The sequence below is a fragment of the Uloborus diversus genome, chromosome 9 (assembly GCF_026930045.1).
Source record: "Uloborus diversus isolate 005 chromosome 9, Udiv.v.3.1, whole genome shotgun sequence".
Classification (NCBI taxonomy): Eukaryota; Metazoa; Arthropoda; class Arachnida; order Araneae; family Uloboridae; genus Uloborus; species Uloborus diversus.
Window position 1 is genome coordinate 141,869,921 of NC_072739.1, and position 22,611 is coordinate 141,892,531.

General features: G+C 32.1%; 1 protein-coding gene across 3 annotated transcripts in view; it reads right to left on the minus strand.

Moving 5' to 3' along the window:
* The window catches only part of LOC129230104 (adhesive plaque matrix protein-like), an 83,548-nt gene that overhangs the window by 26,147 nt on the left and 34,790 nt on the right, over nucleotides 1-22,611 (minus strand). The window contains exons 6-10 of one of the 3 annotated variants that reach the window (XM_054864504.1): nucleotides 8,642-8,749; nucleotides 7,329-7,436; nucleotides 3,860-3,967; nucleotides 2,001-2,108; nucleotides 135-242 (exon numbers count right to left, since the gene is read on the minus strand). In XM_054864504.1, the coding sequence (XP_054720479.1) occupies nucleotides 135-242; nucleotides 2,001-2,108; nucleotides 3,860-3,967; nucleotides 7,329-7,436; nucleotides 8,642-8,749 (540 nt within the window). The remainder of the gene's footprint in view (nucleotides 1-134; nucleotides 243-2,000; nucleotides 2,109-3,859; nucleotides 3,968-7,328; nucleotides 7,437-8,641; nucleotides 8,750-22,611) is intronic. The other 2 variants (XM_054864502.1, XM_054864503.1) reach the window with 2 other exon arrangements.

Here is a 22,611-nt window from a genome sequence, read left to right on the forward strand (position 1 = left end):
CGTAAGCACCAGGTGCTGAAAAACAATTAACGCATCAAGCAAAGTTCAAAAGCAAATACCTGTACTAGCATTGGTCAAAGTTTTAATTGCAATTCAATTTAAAAAAATCGAACGCATGCTTTTAGAGTACTCACCGGGAATGTTATCTGGCTTAGGATCTTTATATTTCAGACCAAAAGAGTAACTGGGGTTTGTATCTAGAACAGTTTTGATACTTTTTTCTGGATCATAAGCACCAGGGGCTAATGGAATAAAATATATACTTAATTTAGAGTCTTTTCTTGGAATGGTTTTAAAAACATATGAACTGCTGTTGTGGTCAAGTTTCTAAGCCCATTAATTTTAAGGCGATGGATTCATCAGAAAACACGAAACAAAGTTCAATGTAACTTTTACGTAAGTAATTTTTCTAAGAAATTTCATGACTTAAATCTATGTGTAATCTTGAGTATATTCTAAATTTATCAGTATAATGCCATATTATAAGCCTTTTTCTTCGGCAATATCATACTTTTTGTGAAGTTATTGGTACAAAAACACAGCATATTTGCATCTATCCAGGACCTTACCTTTGTAAAATAGATAATCGACTAACAATGCTTTCTTATACGCAAGCTGTACTTCGTAATAAAAAACAACGTTATTCGTTATAATGATGAGTGGTTTGAAATTTAGGAAAAAAAAAGCAGTAAAGGAGAATAAAACCATATTGCTTGCAGTTAATATAGGATTGTTTTTCAGGATTATAGAATTTGAAATTGGCCAAAAGCAGTAGGAAAATTTTACTATTTTAACTTTCTCAATTCTCAATTAGAATTGCTTAGATTGAGAGAAGTTTAGCATTAAAGAACTGGAATATTCTTCAACTACTATTTAACGAGCTGATGTGTGCATCACATGACTTCCTTTTACCCCAATTAAATGTCATTTCCTCATTACTGGCAATTTTAATGTGATTCAATAGTTTACTCTCTAAATATCACCAACAGTGGCCCAATTGAAACCCGATTTTAAAAAAAATCGCTAAATTTGTCACCAAGTTGGCGACAAAACTTGGCAACCAAAAGAGTGGTCATGTATCGCCAAGTGTCAGCTAAGTTATAACACCACTTGAGTTAACATCAAAATTAACAATGATTTCCCCTCAAAAAGGGGCAAAAGACCGCTTTAGAAACACCCGAATGCAACCAAAAGGGTAGGTGCACAACTAGACCCCACTAGGAGTCTACGTACCAAATTTCAACTTTCTAGGACATACCTCGAGAAAACTCGATGTAATTAACTTGTGAATCGTCAAAATGGATATTTCGCGTGTCTATACGTTCTTAGGAACTTATCCACGTGTGGTCGAGTCGAAAAAAAATCCTCATCATTCATTCGGGGGTGAATAAAATGGAAATTAAGGTCGATTTTTGAGTGAAATATTTTTTCGCGAATACAATGCTTCCTTTTTTGTAAAAGGAAGTACAAATGTTACTTAAAGTAGTGTTTTTTTCTATCAACGCTTGTTTAAATCAGTTTTCAGAGCAAAGTGAATCCACTCCATACGTATAAATTTACTACGAAATTCCTTCGTGGATTACTTAAGGGGGAGGGGGGGAATCTTCCCTTTTTAATCAAATTTTCGGGGAAGTGTATACTTCCACATCCTTGAATCGAAAGCTATCTACTCGACCTTATGGCACTATATAATTTTCCATGAAATTGGTTAGAACTACACAGTTAGTTTTATTTAATACGAGTCATCTATATTTGAGGCAAATCTAACCTAACAGCATAGTAAACTTGTGAAGGCTACGCATATCCTAATCACAGCATTATGACACTGCCAGGTTAAGTTTTCCCCGAATATTTATAGTTCATTTCTGTATCTGTAAAAAATGTCAGAAATTACGTTACACTTGACTTTATTGCATGCGTTCTTGGAACAAATGAATCCTTCGTCAAAATCAAGGGCTACACTTGTTAAGTTTTGATTTAAAGGTTTAGATCGCACTCACCAGGGATGTTATCTGGTTTTGGATCTTTGTGTTTAAGACCAAAAGAGTAACTGGGATTTGTATCTAGAACAGTTTTGATACTTTTTTCGGGCTCGTATGCTCCGGGTGCTGAAAGAAAAAGAGGGATTTTGACTTTTCTGAGATAATATTTAACATTTTTTTGTTTGCATGCTTGTTGGATTAAAAATAAATTCCACGAATTAAATAATCAAATTTTATCCCTTTCTAATTTTGTTGTTTGTACGGATTTTATAATACATGTATTTAATTAAAAAGTTATTTTAAAAAATTCAAAAATGTTCCATTACATATTCAAAGTTTCTCTTTGGCTACGTGAATTCAGAACTGCTAATTAAATTTCAATAAAATAACGTAAATGCGTACAATTGAGGTCAATTACTTTCGTAAGTTATAATTTTTGTAAATTATTAACTACTACAAGTAAGAAGTTGATTCTTGCGGTACAGACCGCAAACTTTCTTAAGTCGATAAATAAATATAATTTCTCTAATCTTCTCTCTACATCGTAAGGAAAATCTGAATGTGATTTTTTTAAATTGTATCTTTTATGTGCCAAACAATAACCAAAGCTAATTTAGAAAGTAATTTTAATCAGTCAATTGCTCTCGTTTGAGCAACTGCTGTCATTTCTGTTGCTTAGAAAATATATGCAAGTCATTTTTTTGCCAACATTTCGTTTATGATTATCAAACAGGACATAAGGCAGGGGCGATGGAGCGATTGCCCCTCCCTTCAGGGTTTCTCCAGTGGTAAATTTCCGATATTAAAATTAAAAAATAAATAAATAAATAAATAAATAACACAATTTCAGATGGTCTCTGATAATATTGAAGATAGGGGAAGAGATATTGGGGCTCTCCATCGGAAATGTTTCAGAATTGAAGTCCAATACGTTTGTGATGAACATTTGCAAACGAGGATACGTAGTAAAGGGTAGGTAAAAAAAATTCAATCGCAATAATTTGAAAAAAATTTATATATCTTCCCTTGCTGGCTGCTATAAAAGTATGATTGTTAACTGAGGTTTTCAAGCATAGCAAAATAATCTTAATATATAAAAAATCAATGTCCTGAGATAACATATATATATATATATATATACTATATATATATATATATATATATATATATATATATATATATATAGTATATATATATATATATATATATATATATAATATATATATATATATATATATATATATATATATACATATATATAATATATATCAACGCACAGCCGAAACCGCTGGAGCTTCAGACTTGAAATTTGGCAGGCATGTCCGCATGATTACGAAAGTAACCACTAAGAAAGGATTTTTCGAAATCTCAATTAGTTCGGGAGAAATTAATTAAAACCTCTTTACAACCTAAAAATGTTGTATACAAAGAAGTTCTTGCTTAAACATAGGTATATCAATAAAATGTGGATGGCCTGTGTTTGCAAAGATAATCAATACTTTAAAAGGATCGTTAATAACAGTTAAAGATCGGTTAAGGACAAAGGCATATATGTAAGGAGTCCAGGGGCCCCGTGATCCTCCCCAAATTAGAAAAAAGTTATAGGTAAAAAGTAATTATTATAGGGGATTTTCGAAACTAGGTGTACCAAGCACTGTTAACCCCTGCTAATTCCATTACCCGAGCAATGCCGGGTACGGGAATGCTAGTTAATAATAATAATAGTTATAAGTATTATAATGAGATATTTTGATTTTTTTGTACGTGGTACAGTGTTTTCGGTTAATTCAGATATCAGTATTAAACTAGTTATAGTACTTAAAATTAATATGCGTGCTACCTTCTCTGTTTTAGTAGTGATTAGTAAAATTAGTTACCCGGGATGTCATCTGGTTTTAGTTCTTTATGCTTAAAACCGAATGAGTAAGCAGGCGAAGACTGAAGGACGCTTTTTTCTACCTTCTCAACGTCGTAGGTTCCTGGGGCTGTGATAAAGATCATATATTATTATTTATTCTCCTCCACTGTGAAGAAAACTTATATACAATTATACAAACAAAAAAAGAAAAGAAAAATGAAGAAAAAAGTTTGAGTATTAAAAGAAAAAAAATCACATTCCCTGTCAGTGACTATAAAACTACATAGCTAGCAACTTTTGGCACATGATTTTTAAAAAGGTTTTCTTTCTTACAAAGTAAAATAATTCCAAGGTATATTCTTTTCACAGAAACCAGAGCTGTAACTCTGTCAGTTTTGAAGGCTACCATCCTAGCGCCATTACATTAATGAAACATTAACTAAATTACTAGAAGAACATTAACTTAATTAAAAGATGCAGCAAATGGATAGACCGAAATATAGAATAGTTAACCTCAGTAAAGAATAAAAACGATTCAAAGTTACTATATACAGTTGACGACGGTGAGTTGAATCAGTGATTAATTGAATCAACCGCTTTTAATGAATCAAATCGTCAAAAACAAAATCTAGCTTTATTGAATTAGCCGCTTTATGGAATCAAAAGTGTTTGGAATAATCGTGATGCATATAAGCAGCGGCCACTGTATCAAAAAATATTGCATACGTGTTTTAGGACTACAAGCAACCTTTTATAAATGCAGATTGTTGTCAGCTTAGAACTTAATTAACCTGAGTGATTTCGGATAAGAGAGCTAACAGCAGGATAGTCAAGCAATGATAAGTTGTTTTCTTTACAATGACACTGCTTTGGCAGAGGAATAACTTTTACAGATTTGATTTACTTCTCTTGAAAATTGACACACCACCAATGCAGTGGATTCTCCAAACTTTTTAGACCTGCGTCCACTTTTTTTCGTACCAAATTGTTTTGCCCTCTTCATTTTTTGAAATAATCTTGCTTTATAAAAGCTATCCTGGTGTTAAAATTTACTTAATGGGTTAGATAAAAAAAAAAAAATACTTATTTAATAAATGCTATCCTATGTTCAAACTCACTTAACGCGTTTTTGAGCAATCACGATCGCTTATTGCTTTCATTTGACCGTCCTCGATGTTCGGTTCCTTTTTCAGAATGGACCAGGGGCCTCTGTAGCACCGCCGTCCACCGGAGGACGGAGCTGCTCCTCTGGTCCTAGCCTCCACTAGCAGCACTGTCCACCGGAATCCCCTCCTCCTAGGCGGTGGCGTCCATGTCTTACATAAACACTCCTACATACACACACGTCTACACACAAACACGTCCTTACACACATACACACACGTAACCATCCAGGAGGAGGGGAAGGCTTGGGAGGACATGAGCCGTTTCTAGAAACAATAGCCCCCAATGAGTAGGGTCCTGTCGCAACTCATGATTGCGAAGAACATAATTCGAATTCAAAGTGTCAGAATTCAAATTATATATATATATATATATATATATATATATATATATATACACACACACATATATATATATACACACACATATATATATATATATATATATATATATATATATATATATATACATATATATATATATATATATATACATATATATATACATATATATATACATATATATATATATATATATATATATATAGTATATATATATATATATATATATATATATATATATATATATATATATATTAGGATTATTTTCTTTCGTAATATTTTTCTATTATTTCAAGGGATTTGGTTTTGAAATTGTGCTTAATGTTCTAGTCTACTATATTTGTCTTTCCAGTACCTATTCTACGTTTTACAATTCCCAATATCTTTGTGTAAAAATTTAAGTCATTATTCATCAAATTGTTAGCATGCTATAAATATTTTTTTTTAATTCTATCAAAGTGTAAATATTCTGCTTATTACATGTAAAACAAGTTATATTAAATGTTTCGCAAGTTTCGAGCATTCTAAGAATCGTTTCAAAAACTTTTACTCATTTAATTTTTCTGCTTGTTTTTCCTTCTTTACTTGATTACTAATTTATTTTTTGAAGATTAGGGAAACTGTTCAACGCGTGATAGCCCATTAATATTCATACGCTAATGAACTCAGAACTAATTTTACAACTTTGTGCCACTATTCACCGAATCGTTAGCATTCTACAACTACATTTTTAATTCTGTCAAAGTGTGAAATTTCTTTTTATTACATGTAACAGGAAGTTAAATGTTTCGCAAGTTTCGAGCGTTTTCAGAATCATTTTCAAAAACATTTACTTGTATAGTTTTTCTCCTTGTTTTTCCTTCTTTACTTGCTTACTAATTTATTTTCTTAAGATTAGGGAAACTGTTTAACGCGTTATAGCCAATTAATATTCTTATGCAAATAAGCTCATACTAATTTTACAATTTAGTTCATGCCCATAACGCTTTAATTTTTTAAAGCGCAAAAAAATAAATGCATGATCAGTGATAAACAAGGAAATAAATTCCGCAATATTTACAACTTTAGGTTTTTTTTGAGCAATCACGATTGCTTATTGTTCTCTCTTGACTGTTTTGAATTCCAATCATTTTATTTTCCCACCACCAGCACCCTCTGCCGGCACCACCGCCGCGTCGACCGGCCTCACGATGCTGCTCCTCTTGCGAAAACCGTCTCCAGGTTGCGTCCATATCCTACACAGACACGCATACACACACTCATGCCTGCGCACAGACACAAACACACACTCCTACACACACACACATACACACACTCATGCCTGCATACACACACACACGAACGCCTACACACACACGCGCGCGTACACACACAGCACTGCATACACAACACGCACACACATGCAGACATAAACACATACATACATACACACGCACCCACACACATGCGCCTACACAAACACACATGCGTATTCCATACACACACACGCTCGTGATTGCGAAAAACGTAATTTGAATTCAAGATGCCAAAAATTCAAATTAATATAATTTTTTTTTTTTATTCTTATTCTTCTCATCCTACACACTTTTTAATTTTTAAACTTATTAAAATTATTATGAGTTTAATAATTTGGGCAGACAACTGGGTTCAACGTAAAGCTTATATGCAACTCTTTTTTCACGTCTTAAAGTTAAATAACTAGTATTTCAAAGATTTTCATGAAATTCTCTAAAAATCATTTTTTTAAAAGGATCTGTAAATTGAAGGATACTTTTTCATCTTTTTCAGTGTTTACGATTAAGATTAACAAACAGCGTTTTATTCCCCATGAATTAAAGCGCTTAAAAGTTTTTTTGGAAAAAAAAAAATAAATAAATAAATTTTAGGTACAGAACAGTTATTGAAAAAAAAAAAAAAAACATGCTCGGTATGTTACAAGATTTGAGGTCACGTTCCAGATAAAAGAAGGTTTGTTTATATCACCTGGTATGTTATCAGGTTTCGGATCTTTGTGCTTCAATCCAAACGAATACTTCGGAGTTGAGTCCAAGACAGTTTGCATACTTTTTTCAGGGTCGTATGCACCAGGAGCTGAAAAGAAATTACCGATGGTCTAGTAATTTATAATACTTATCTGGTGGTGTTAATTGATTTGATTAGTTCATTGGATTATACTTGACATGATTTGGATTTTATTTTAAAAGGTGTCACATTGCATTGAAACAGAAGAAGTGTATAATTCTTCTCTGTTCGTTTTAATAAATACTTTTAGTACCTCTCATGCGATTTTTTTTTTCTAAATTTATTTTTAATTAGGCATTCTATTACTATATATCATATTATGATATAAATAATAGAGAATATGTTCTTAATATTTTTAAAAATAGTTAAAACTAGCATTGAAACCATTACTGCCGTGGGAAGGTAAAGTGCAGCGCCTGCAACATTTTATTTATTTATTTATTTATTTATTTATTTATTTTTTTGCATTTTTGTTATTTATTATTTCTGTTTTTTGTTATTTACAAAATGGTACAAACTTGCTCATTTGGTTTCCATTGAAAAAAAATTATTTTAACCTATAATGGCACTTGTCAACAATTGAGGACGTTTTTTAAAAAAAATCATAAAGATTTTTTTTTTTTAACTGAAAAAGTTTAGGGGCACAAAGAAAAGATTATTCAATCATCCCTCTCACTCTGGCAAATTGATAATATTTTTTGAGAAATTAAGAAATGAAAAAAACTGTTCACACGTACCTCCCCCCTTCCCCTACATTTTTTTAACGTATTTAAAGTAGTCTTTCTAGAGGGTGAAGATTTAAGTTGCGTTTTAATAAACAATGATTATGAAATCACTGGTTTGCTACAAATAATGGCGACAAAAAATTTGAGATTGTAGCCAATCAAATTCAACTAATGATTGCAAATGACATTTTATGTATGATGCTTAACAATATCGAGTTTCAAAGCAAGCGTAGAGCGCAATTTTAATTCGCTGCTTGATTATCATAACGTGGAAACGTAGTAGAAAGATGCGCCAAAGTGCATCATTTGTGACGTCATAAAGACCACGCCTTGTTTGAAAAATCGGACATTTAAAAAAAATAATTAAAAAAACTGTTTTGAAAATGCAAGTATTTTCTGGGCCCATGGGTTTTTTTTTTTTTTTTTTTTTTTGCTCATTCTATACATTTCAATGACTAAAAGTAGTACTTTTGACTGAAGGAAACCACCCCATTGTGTTTTGTTTAAACAAAAAATTATAAAAACTTAAGAATTCTTTAATAATCATACCAGGAATGTTGTCTGGTTTGGGATCTTTATGCTTCAAACCAAAAGAATATTTAGGAGTAGAATCTAAGATGGTTTTTATGCTCTTCTCTGGTTCATAGGCTCCAGGGGCTGCAAATAAAAAATCAGCATTTACACTCACTAAAACAAAGAATATTCAGATGAAAATTTCTACGTAAAAACTCATTGTTTTCATTACTTATTTCCTGAAAAACAATGAAAATGTAAAAAATTTATTTTAGAGGCCTCCTTATCTTCACTCTAAAAAGAAATCGAAAATGAATAGTTGCAGTAAAAAAAAGGTATATATATACTATATATATATATATATATATATATATTAATTTAATTACAACATAAAACATGAAAAATCATTTTTCGCAGTTTTTGTGCTCATCAGAAATATCAGCTTCTATTGGCTTGAGCTAGAAGAATGTTATTATTGTTGTAAATCTTTACTGCAACAATGTTATAAATTAAGCATTTATAAATTAATTTATTTACTAGAATAAAAAAGATTCATAATGTATATTTTCGTCAGCCAATTTAGAAAAGTATCGAAAATTGCCTCAGATCGCTGTTGAATATCCATGCATCATCTTAGACTCCATGGTTACGTACTGATTTCATATTTGATGTCAGATTCCACGAGTTATTTACCAAAAATGTTAAATTGTTTTCGATGGCAAATAGTGTGATATGATATTTTTTGCTCAATACAAGCTAGCCATTAATCAAACGATCTAATTACACGAATATTTCGCTCAATGGATATAATTTTAGTTCTCAAAATCCTAATGCTTTGAAGTGGTTATAGGTGACGTTTTTTTCATTTTATTTATTTATTTATTTATTTATTTGTTTATTTATTTATGCGCTCATACTAAACTCCCTGATACGGATGAACTGAACAACTGCTCTGACAACAGTTTTTAGGTCTTATCTTTTATTCAAATAGCACCAGAAGTTTTAGATTCGAATACACTTTTGACGTTGTCCATATTAATTTAAAAAATTAGACGTTCAAATTTTTATGGATTTTCTATACCTGCTATTTAAAGGGGTTTTTTTAGAGGTATAGAACTTTAAGTCGGGAATACTGTTTGACCTATGGGCCAATTTGATAGTTGTCACTTGTTTTGTGTTTTGTTTGGTTTGCCATTTCATCATGAATAGACAACAGGACGGTGCAACACGCCACACAGCGCGTGCCACAATTGATTTATTGAAAGAAACGTTCGGTGAACGAATAATTTCGCTTAATGGACCCGTGAATTGGCCTGCGAGATCATGCGATTTAACTATGCTGGACTTTTTTTTTTTTTTTTTTTTTTTTTGTGGGGCTGTGTGAAGTACACCGATAAGATACAGACGAATGACGCCTTGTGCAAGAACATTCGCCACATATCACTCAAATACGGCCCCATTGCTGCAAAAAGTGATAGAAAATTGGATTTCCCGATTAGACGTTCTCCAAGCCAGAAGTGACCATATGCCAGAAATCACATTTAAATAAAAATGGCAAAGAATCAACTTTCGAATAAAGCCAAATTCATGGCAATTTACATTATTTAACGGTGCTTTACTTGAACCTAAAGTTCTATACCTCTAAAAAACATCCTTTAGATTCATTACGTTAGACAGCTGGAACATTTAAAGCATAATGGGTGTTTTTGATGTCCTACTGATAAATTCAATGACTTAGATATTTTAAAATTCTGTGGCTTTTTGACGTCCTTCAGATATACCAATAAATTGGGAGTTTAAGGCCTAATGGATTTTGGCGTCCCTTGATAAGTTATAAAAAATAAATTTTTAAAATCAATTGAATTTATGACGGCTTCCAAAAAAATTCAATAAACTAGAAGTTTGAAACGAAATGGATTTTGAGCGTTCTACAAATGGAATTATTTAAGTCCAACGAAGCAGAGCAACTAGTGCTTGAAAGGAATGTAGATATTACAAAACGAACTTTTGGTGAAAATTCAGCATTCTGAAATGCCTTAAAACAAAAATTCTGCTTGATTTTTTTCAGTTTGTTTAATAATAAAATATATTTATAAGAAATAAGTAGGAAAAAAAATATCGATTTTCAGAAGGTATTTAATGTCATTAAGAGTACACTCTTCACAGTGAGTGAATGTATTTTGAAACTACAAAACATCTTTATATTCAAAGGAAAAAGAAAAAAAAACCAATAATTGTGCTGAAAAAAGTACAAAACTAAGGATACTGTTACTCGCCTGGAACATCATCAGGCTTCGGTTCTTTGTACTTAACTCCAAAAGAATACTTGGGAGTCGAGTCTAAAAAGAGTTTTGATGCATTTCTCCGGCTCATATGCACCAGGTGCTACGAAAATCAAAAACATCTTAACGTAAGGAAAATATTCGTCTTTTTTGTTTTATAAAGAAAAGTACAATGTACATGAAAGGTTGAAAATTTGTGACAATACCATAGATTTATAAAGGCTTCATGCAATATTTGATTGTTCTGCATAGCTTTCGCAAGTAATATGAAATTTTCGGCAATGATCTACCGAATATTTTCGGTAGATTTTTTTGAAAAAATATTATTTGTAAACTTGCTTTTTGTAGCAAGATTTTCGTGCAGTCAAAATTCTAACTCTAAGTGCATTTATTAAGGAATGAATGAATACTCGCCTGGAAACTCACAAATAGGAAATTCTTTGCATTTTATACCAAAAGTATATCTTGGGCTGGAATCTAATTCTGTCTTCATGTCTCTCTTCCGTGTTTAATCAACAAGAACTACAACGTCAAAGTTACACTCATTTCAAAAACTGTAGCAAATTTAGCATTTTCAATAATGTGTGCAATACTTTTGTTTTTGTGCAGAAGAAAAATCATTATTTTAATACACAACTAAGAAAAAAAACGCATAATTTTGCGTGTTTTATTTGTCGAGAACAGTGGCGGCTCGTGGGAATGGCCGGAGGGTGCCCGGGCCCCTCACTGTTTTTAGACAATAATTTATATTTTTATTTTATTTTCCCTTTTTTTTTTTTGTGTGTGTACGTATTAAAGAAAATGGATTGTAGTCTTTTCCTGCCCATAATCCGCGGATTATCTGTTAAAAAAGTGTAACATTAATAAGGTACGGACTATACGCTGCCGCGGATTATCTGTTCTTTTTTCTCCCGCAACACCAACGCAATGAACCTCAATATTTACAGCAGGATTAGCAGAGACCGTTACCCTGCCTGTATGCTGTTTATTTTACATCGCTTAAATGTTCAGGCTATGAAAAATAAACAACAAACCTTAACTGAAGAAGCCATCATTTGCACAAGGTTAGACCGTTTGCTCCTTTCTTGACTCTTTGTTTTCAAGTAATTAACGTACTATAATGATAATTTAGAGCTTAAAATGAATTTCATTTTATCTATTTTCCATAAATATTTTAACACAAATAATTATTTTAAGAAAGTTAAAATATTAAAAAAAAAATATATTTAAAAAAAAATTTTTTTTCTTTTCAAAAAACCGGGGGGGGGGGGATGCGAGTGCACCCATGATCTGGCCCCCCTCACTTTTTCAAGGCTCGAGCCGCCACTGGTCGAGAATAACCAAAAACTCGTTTTGGAATCCTCCAAAACCTATTAGTTTTAGAACTCAAACATCTCAGAGTATTTTGAAACTAGTAAAAAAAAAAAGGCTTTCCGACTTTGAAAAGATGCGAATAACATGAGTCATTGCCCTGTATGACGAGTGGCCCCTAGTCAGGTCGATGTCACCTAGCTCATCTAAGATCCTTCGACAGGGAACGTACGGTAATTATGACTGATTATTCTTTAAATCACATTTAATTTCAGAATTTGTGATACTAAATCTACTTGGATGAATTTATTTAGAATATCTTTTGCAATTTTATTTAAATAATCTTAGTCCAATTAAAAAAAAAAACCTTGAATATTAAAGCTTTTTACAGTATCTTTTATATTTAAAACTAGCTGCGTTTCCCGGCTTTGCCCGATCCACCTTGAAAATACAAATTGTGTCAAGTGACATATATTCAACGATCAGGCTTAAATAAATAAATTTAAAAAAAACACATCATGCAAAATTTCCCTTCCAAACAATAACGACAGATATTAAATGATTTTTAAGAAATTAATTCGAGAAAGATGGATTTAAAAAGCGTAACCATGGAAACACAAAATAAATTAAGTTTAAGGAATTAAAATGCGAAAGAAAATGGTCAACAATTTGAATAGAAATGCGATTTTTTGAATTTGATGAAAAAGGCTTGTACCTTTTCCCCTTTGGAGTTAGAAGCTTATTTTTCCGACCATAGGTCGAGATGGATCTGGAGTAAAAAATTTCCAACGGTGTCAAAATGAAAACTGTGGGACCATTCCTTCACTTTTTATTGAGAGATTTATTGAAGAAAGTAGTGCCTAAATTTCAGCTAAGCCTAAAAAATTCGAGCTAAAGACGCCAATAACTCCCGCCGTAATAAAGTTAGAGCATTGGAACAAATTGCTTAGAACGCGGAAAATTCTACCCTTTCTAACGATATGCAATATTAATATGTGCAAGCAATTTTTCACCCCCATATTCGAGAATTTACGTGGAAATTGGGCCTAAATTCTAATAAAAAAAGGACTATTTATCGAGTTTTTTTCGAACAGGTCTGCAAACTTTCTCAGGACTTAAAGGAACAAACTGTAAAAATTTCAGTGAAATCGGCAGGGTAGTTCTCGAGTTTTGCGAGTTCAAACACACAGACACTTTTTGGAGACTTCATTTTATACTATGTAGAGATTACCATTGCGCATATTTCTTACTGTGTACAATATTTATTGTTTGATATTGATATTGCTCCATGTTATAATTTTTTTTAGGCATTACGATTTATGAGCGTTCTTTTCATAGTATGCATTAAAAAATTTGAAAAGGCAGGCTGAAATTTATGCAAAACTAGCAAAAATACCCGGCGTTGCCTGTGTCAGTAATAATTGTGAGAAAGAATCGCTACTTTCATTCGTTTTCTGTTTCAACTGAAAAAACTCAAAACACACCGCATGACGTAATTAAAAATCGAGCTTCTTCCTTACCCATAAAAGTAAAATAGCAATAAGTATAAAGAACGAAATAGTATTCAGTTAAAATCGAAAGCATGACATTTAAGCATATAAAAAATTGAAGAATTTCCAAAATATGAACTAACAAAAACAAATATCACTAAAAAAACAGTGCGTGTTATTTATTTTATTGAATAGTACACACACACACACACACACACACATAAAAAAAAGGAAAGAAAAAGAAAAAAAAAGCTCTACTATGTTTCTCTAAGTGTGCAAAAAGTGGAGTTTCCAAATATTTGAATGACTTTAAATTCATGTTTGCTCCAGAGAAGCCTTGATTCAAAATTTTCATTATGATTACTATTAAAATTGCTGTTGTAAGGCAACGACTTTTTGTAACAATGGGTTTTATATTTAATCATTTAATAGGGAAATTACATGAAATTTACTGCTTTCCATCATAACTATTTTAAACTAAGTTTTTTAGAAATAAACTAGCTGCGTTGCTCGACTTTGGCCGGTCTACCTTGAAAAAAAAAACATTGCGTCAAGTGAAGTATCTTCAATAACCAGGATTAAATGAAGGAAAAAAAAACATCATGCAACATTTTCTCGCCAAACAATGACGACAGATACTAATATACTTTTAAGAAATTAAAATAAAATGAGAAAGATGGATTTAAAAGGCGTAACCATAAACACAAAATAAAATCAGTTTAAGAATTGAAAATGAGAAAGATGGAAATAAACAATGGATTCAAAAAGCATTACCGTGGAAACGTAAAATAAAATGGTTAAAAACTTGAATGGAGATCAGATTTTTGAACTTAATTTAATTTGCTTGCAACTTTTTTTCTAATGGAGATAGAGGGTTAAACTTCCGACCATAGGTCGAGTTAAATCTGGAGTAAAAAAAAAGCAGCTCTTTTGAATGCTGTCAAAAAGAAAACTGTGCGACAATTCCTTCGCTTTTTATTGATAGATTTAATGAAGAAAGTAGTGCCTAAATTTCAGCTAAGGCTAAACATATTCGAGTCAAAAATGCAAATAACTCCCGCCGTAAGTAAGTTAGAGCCCTGAAACAAATTGCGTAGAACGCGGGAAATTCTACTCTTTCCAACGATATGTAATATTAATATGTACAAGTAATTTTTCACTCCCATAGTCGGGAATTTACGTGAAAGTTGGGCCCAAATTGGAATAAAAAAAGAACTATTCATCGAATTCTTTTCGAACAGGCCTGCAAACCTTCTCAGAGCTTAAAGGAACAAATTGTGAAAATTTCAGCAAAATCGGTCGGGTAGTTCTCGAGTTTTGCGAGTTCAAACACACAGACGCTTTTTGGGGACTTCATTTTATACTATGTAGAGAAGAGATTATAGCCTATATGTATATGTTGCTCCCTGACAATGTAGCTATCTATGGCGATTATAAATTTTAGATACAAGTAGTAGTGATCAATTAATTTTGTCTTGTAGCAGGGGTTCCCAAACTGGGTGCCGCAAGATGAGGTTGGGGTACTCGAAGTGTCCATGTTATCAATATTAATGTACACAATAGAGATATGCAAGGGAACAGTGAGAAAATCCAAATTTTCCAAATGGTTCCGTGTTTCGAAAAATTAGGGAGCCCCTAGACTATTGAGAGAAAAAATTTAAAAAAATACATGAAAGTTTAAAAACCTGACTGCAATCATTCATTCTTAAAACTTCAATTTTTCAGAAACATTTTTTTTAAATCCTTGTCATTATTATTTATGTTTTTTAATGTAGACTTTTTATTTTTTAATTAACAGAGATGGAACGAGTGTAAATTCTTCCTACCCAGAGAAACGTTTTTTAAAACCGTAGTGCTGCCATCTGTGTGAAGTAATATTATTTAAAGATGAATATATGAAATAAATGCCTTAAAATTTTAACTTGGTGTGCTAGCTGTCAAAAATGTCTCTTCAATGTTTCAAAACTCATAAATTCAGATACATTTTCTTTTAAAGCAAAAAGAAGGTTTTGGCTACAAAGTCACGAACATAGTTTTGTGTCGTCTGTAGCTTGATGAAATCCAATGTATTGCGCCAAAAATTTTCATTGAAATAATTGCAGTTTTCGTTGCATGTTTAGAAATTTCCAACTTTAATATTCCTAACGAGCAAATCGAAATTTTTGGAAATGAATCTTAAAAGATTTTTTCTAGCCAATGGTACAACGATGAATGTTGCAGAGAAAATTATAGTCATTTAATGACTGATCACTTTGAGGAGAAAATATGGTGGTTTATAACATTATTTTGATACGAAATATCTTCACCAAGTTTATAATTACGAGGCATGTTTTTAAAGTAAGTACCGTTTTGATATAAAAAAGAACGAGTACAGATAGAGCAAAGAAATTTATTGCACAAAAATCTACCATCCTTACGCTATTTTTTGACATTGCTCCCGTGATTTTCCAAGCATTTGTCATAGAGTGGTACAGGTTTTTGTATACCTATTCATAGAAAATTGCCGCCTGTGTAGTCAGCCATGGGATAACATGTTCTCTGAGCTCATTATTGCTGTTGTGCCACAGACCACCTAAGAAAGACTTTAGATGCCGAAACAAATGAAAGATGCTGCGAGCGAGGTGAGGGCAGACCAGAGGATGTTCAAAAACGCCCCAGCCAAAGCCCTGTAAGAGTCCTCATGGTTGACTAAACGGGCGGTAACTTTTTACGAATAGGTATACAAAAACCTGCACCACGCTATGACAAATGCTTGGAAAATTACGGGAGCAATGTCGAAAAATAGCGTAAGGGTGGTAGATTTTTGTGCAATAAATTTCTTTGCTCTATCTGTACTCGTTCTTTTTTTATATCAAAACGGTACTTACTTTAAAAACATGCCTCGTACAACATTATTTCAGAATTTCACAAATCTGCAATACATAAACCCGTCAAGATGATTTCAATATTTAAAACGGCAAGTACATAAAAAAAAAATTATAACAATGTGATGCATCCTCTATGTTTTTTAAGATGCAAACCTATTATATATAATTATAAAAGTATTTCAGTATAAACAATAATTCACATTTATTTCACTTCGAACTGTCCCACTCATATTTTTACAGCATCATTGTATTATTGGCATAAAACGGACTAAAGAATTTTCAAGTGTAGTCATCCAAAGAGAAAAGAAATGTTAAGAGAAGAAAATGAAGTTATAAAAACCAGTTAAAATGGTTTTCATAATTATCATAGTTCAGGGTTATTTTCCCAGTCAGCGCCACTTTGAAAAATGTGAGAAATGGGATGGAAATAAATTTTTTTTTAAATAAAAGTACAGTCGAATCCCAACTTACGCGAGGGATGCGTTTAAGACCACTCGCGTCGAAAATTCGAAAATTCACGAAGTCGAAAATTCGCGTTGTAGGAAAGGGTATGTGTAATTTTTTTTTATAAACATACCGCATTAATTTAGACTTTTGTTATCACGACCTCAAGTGTTTTAAACCATTTCTTAATTTATGCATTACCCTTTCTTACATGAAGAACTGGATTTTTCTTTGTATTTTTTAAAAAGCTATTTTAATCAACATAAAATATTGTTACGATGCATAAAACCAGGGCAAGAGAGACATAAGATAAACCAGTACGATACGTACAGTATGTGGTAAAATAAAATGATGTACTATAATAACACTGTACAGTAGATCCAGTAATGATATTTCTAACTTTAAAAGATGAAGAAGATGTTTATGATTAAGCTGCGTAATCAAATCGTTATTCTATTATATTTTTAAATACAATTGCTTTGCTGGTTCTTTTATAACGTTTCCATCTATGGCAACACACCTCTTCCTGGTTTCTTCAATTCTCAATACAAGAACAGCTTCCATTTTTATTATTTTTGCAATTTGGTTAGACACTACTCGGCGAACTTTTACTGATTTCCTTTTCTTGACTTTTATTTGTACATGTGGAAGATGCACTCACACCTAATTGTCGTGCTATCTTCGACGCATTTTTTAGTAGTTTAAGACCACCGAGAATCTTGAATCTTTAGTTTTTCTTTAATTCCCAGAAACTTTCTTTTTTTCTTCCTGTCTTCATAAACTATAAATGGAACAGTTTTCTCACCTGTCATTATCCTTCATTAAATTTCGCAATTGGAATGAAAAAAACAAATGAAAAATGAGGAGTAATCATCAAAACCTGCTCAATGGTCATGTCACTCCAGACCGAAATTGTCATGTAAAGTCACACAATGTAATTTACTCGAGACAAAATTAATAAAATCGAACAAATGTTCGTCAAATTATTCTGTACTACGGGCACTATGATGGTATGCAATGTACACTCTTGCATATTAAGCGTGTTTTTTTTTTTTTTAATTTTTTTAATTGAAACCTTTTTAAAATTTTTGTTTTAGTTGAGCCGTGTTCTTACATCATGCCTTTTTCTTTTCAATTTCTTAAAAAAAGAAAAAAAAAACGAATTTTTCGCTGAGGAAAACCTAATTTTAAACCTCAAAATTTACCCAGAAAGTATTACGTATCTCCCAAAAAACTCCATTCCAAAATTTTCCTCCTATACTTAGGGGTCAAACCTTGAAGTTGGAAACCCTGGATACGACTGACAGATCAGCGCCGCGCTTGTAGTTAGCTGGTTCTTGTTTTCAGTATTTCTACATTTCTAACCTCATGTGGTGCCTCTAAGGTTCTTTTAGACTACAACACGATTGTAAAATATTACTATTTAATAAAATTGTTTAGTTTTTTCTGTTTAAGTAGTAGTTAGAATTTCATTTTTCCAAACAATCTTTAAAATACGAAAATTTAATACTTTTACACTCGCCACAACTCTGGAGCCGTTCACTCAACAAAGTAATGCTTAGAACCATTTTGTTCGTCATTTAGTGTAGATTATTTTGTATTCGGCACTTTTTGCGCTAAACTCCATAGTTTTCTAAATATTTCCGAAAAACTGATAAAAACTACTAATTTACCAACTTCTTTCGCCCCTCCCCCAAAAACCCGACGCTGAAAACGGTGTTAACTTTTTACCAAACAATATGTAGACAGTATACAATAATTTGGAGTTGGCGGAAAACTTTTATTTTGGATGTTGAAGGTTTGGGTCTAATTGCACTGTACTATAATGCAAAAAAAAAAAAAAAAAAAAGGAAAGCGCAGTAAGTGCCACAATCCATCTGGAATCTTATTTTTGATGCCCTGAAAAATTTGTTATTTGGCACTTACTGCGTTTTCCATTTTTAGTCTTCATTTCATGGGCACCCATATGCAAAATTTTAAGGGGGAGCTCAGATAGTTTCCCCATGGCTTAGCAGGATATTTTCCCCACATAAACCGATTTCAGTACAGATTAGGGTCATAAAAATTTGACATTTTTAATAAATTATTCATTAATGACTGGAGAAGAATGTTTTTACATTTTTGCAAAGAAAAAAGTACTAAAAGCAAAGAAATTCTGATTTCAAAGGGGGGGGGGCTTGAGGGGTCTAAGGACCCTTAACGTTCAAAATGTTCGATTTTCTGGAAATAATATATGTTATGGTTAATTTAATTCTAAACAATTTGGTACCTTATTTATTACCATACGGCAAAAAACTTTTCAAGTTATCGAAAAAATTACTTTCCCCATAGAGATTTATGTTAACAGCATCTGTTGAACCCTCTTTTTCTCAAGTTGCGTTTTCTCAGGTTTCTCGTTTTGCGCGCATGATATCTCAAAAAGTTTCTTACATATTTCCGTAAAACTTTTTGTGCATGCTTGTCTGGTTTATTTTTATGATCTGAAGCTAAATTTTTTTTTATTTTTTAAAAATTATTTAATTTATTTTTGAAATTTTATAAGTTAATATCAAAATTTTCCAAAATTTTGGGGAAAATATTTTTTAATTTTAATATAAACTTTTATTTTTTGTTAAAATTTAGGTTCAGATCATAAAAATAAACCAGACAAACATGCATGAAAAGTTTTACGGAAATATATTAGAAACTTTCTAAGATATCATGCGCGCAAAACGAGAAACCGGCACTTGATAAAAAAAAAGGCTTAAACAACTGCTGTAAACATAAATCTCAATGGGGAAAGTTTACGCATTTTCACGATAACTTGGAAATTTTCACGAAAATTGGAAATTTTGAAGGTTAAGGGTCCTTAGACCCCTTGAGTCCCCATTTGCTCCCCCTATATGGGTGCCCTTGCTTCATTTATAGTTCGGTTGTCACCCTCCAAGTACACCATGATGTTTGTTAGATTACTATATTCTATTGCAATGATCTATGTAGAATTTGTGCATTTTATCAAAATAAAAACCGAGCATTTGGCGTAGTTACAGTTCAGCTATTTTAAAATTATTACGAATGTGCATTTAAACTTTTTTCAAATTTAACAAACTTGGTCCGGATTAACCGGAAACCCGGAAAAATGAGGGCCGGACAAAAGAGGTTCTACTGAACTTAAAAATATGAAGTGGTGAAAAGTTAACTCACATGGCTCCAACTTTTCCTAAATTACTGCAAAATTTTCTTGTAGAGAAATGATTTTTGCGATTATTCATATCGATTTCAAAGGTTAAATCGAGAATATCTTAAATCTATAGTTTTAGGCTACTATACGTAACTCAAAGCGGACAATCCACCAAAAAAAAATGCGGCTAAAGGTTTTGTCTGATTACTACATTGAAAGTTTTTATCTAACAATATTATTTGCAGTAAGCTGTTTGCTATTTTCTTTGTAGTCATTTTCGAACTTCTCATAGAACAGAAATTTAAAGAAATGTAATGAATCTAAGAAGTGAAAGAGAAATGTAAAGAAGTGAAATGAAAAAGCTTGTCATTTAGGGGGTAAATCCCCCCTCCCCCCCCCCCCCACAGCTTTGAAAAAATATAGTTTTTACATATAAGCGCGAAAAGTTTCTGTTGCTCCTTTGAAAATGTATTTCTTCGAAATTCCTAATTCTTTTGAAAATATATGAAATTTTTGCTGCTTTAGTATTTTTTTTTTTCTGTGATCGAAGTTTTTTTTTATTTAAAGTTTGAGTTTTGTTGGAAGTGTATTAGATGAAGAACACATTGGAACTGAAAAAACAAAAAGAAATCTTTTGTTGCGTGTATCGTAGATCATTATCTTTACTCTTTACTAATAATAAAGCTGAAAGTTTCTCTGTCTGGATGTCCGGAAGATTTCTGGATGTCTGGATCTCTGTGACGCGCATAGCGCCTAGACCGTTTGACCTATTTTCATGAAATTTGGCACAAAGTTAGTTTGTAGCATGCGGGTGTGCACCTCGAAGCGATTTTTCAAAAATTCGACGTGGTTCTTTTTCTATTCCAATTTTAAGAACAAAATTATCATAAGATGGACGAGTAAATTACGAAATTATCATAACGTGGAACCGTAACATGGGTATAAGCCAATTGGCGAGAAAATTCACCATACATTATTTGTTAATATACAGGCGAGTCAAAAGACCTTTTAATTTTTCTATTACGGGCAAAGCCGTGCGGGTACCACTAGTATCAAATGTTCTTTTGTTTCACAATCCATGCTAATATTTTTTCCTTTCGTGAGACTCGTTTCCAAGTTTTCACACCTTTTAATTATTCGAAAGCCTTACACTAATGTTCCCTAGACATACGTGAGTGACTCACTGACACAATTAATTTTTTCACAACTAAACACACCATTTGATCCTTTTCGAACAAAGAATTAATTTATCGACAATGGGGACATAAACTGCAGAAATCCAATTTTTGCACAATGGAACGTGTGGGTGTGGTGGAAGCTTTATAACTGATGTGTTGGCGTGATTCGCTAACTTCAACAATAACTGCCACCGAAAAAGGTTCTTTAAATAAATGTGAAGCATTTGGACAAGGTCAGGAAGAGAAACCTAGTCACAGGAAACATGCAACTTTTGTCCGAGTTGTCACTTTTAATTTTATGTGACACATATCGAAGGTGGGAAAGGGTGTGATTTGATTAAATTGCGTGTGCTTATATGAATGGGAAAGACAGAACCAAGGCTAGACGGGTAATAAAGAGTTCACTTCTTATGGTCCACATGCTAGAAGGTGGATGTTCACGAAATAGTTATGCAGAAATTGGAGCAGAACTGAAAACGATTGCTGTCGGAAACAATCTTATGAAATATTATTTTGAATGAAACTTATAAACAACAAAACATATACAGTAGAAGACCGTTATAACGCACGTTTTGGGAACAGAGCTTTTGCATTATACAGGTTCTGGCGTTATATAGGTCATTTCACAAATTTTGAAGTTAATATTCAGAATATATATATTTTAGCACTTCAGAATTAGTTCTATCTGCAATGAGTATTAAAACACTAATTATGCAACTAATCATTCACCAATAAATATGCTTTACATCGGAAAGAAACTGAATTATCCTGCACCTCTGCCAGCTTCATAGTGTATAATAGCTGCATTTTCAAGAGCCATCTGATATTTTCTCTTTACTGTGAATATTAATTTTCATTTAAAAGCTTTGAAATAAGCTGGAAAGATGAAAAAATTGTTTCAAAATTTCATTTTCCTAACAATTTTTATGTTAGCAAGACAAAACTAAGGGATTTTTTAAACTTAAAAACCTATTGTTTACTTCTGAAAAGTTGTGCGGTTTATAGAGAATTGCGTTATATAGGTTGGCGTTATAAAGGTACTGTATATATCGAGGGCTACGTGCTGTGACGAGGTAACTACAAATTTTACAGAATGTTTCAATTTTGTTGCAAAATTTTATTCGAAAGAATACATAAATACCTCTAATTAAATAAAATTTAGAAATGGTAGTTAAATATTTTTTGAATCCAACCTTCGTATTCTCCCAAAATTGTGAAAAAACATTGATTTATTGAGTTTTCCTCACAGCAGTGAGAAAAAACTGAATTGACTA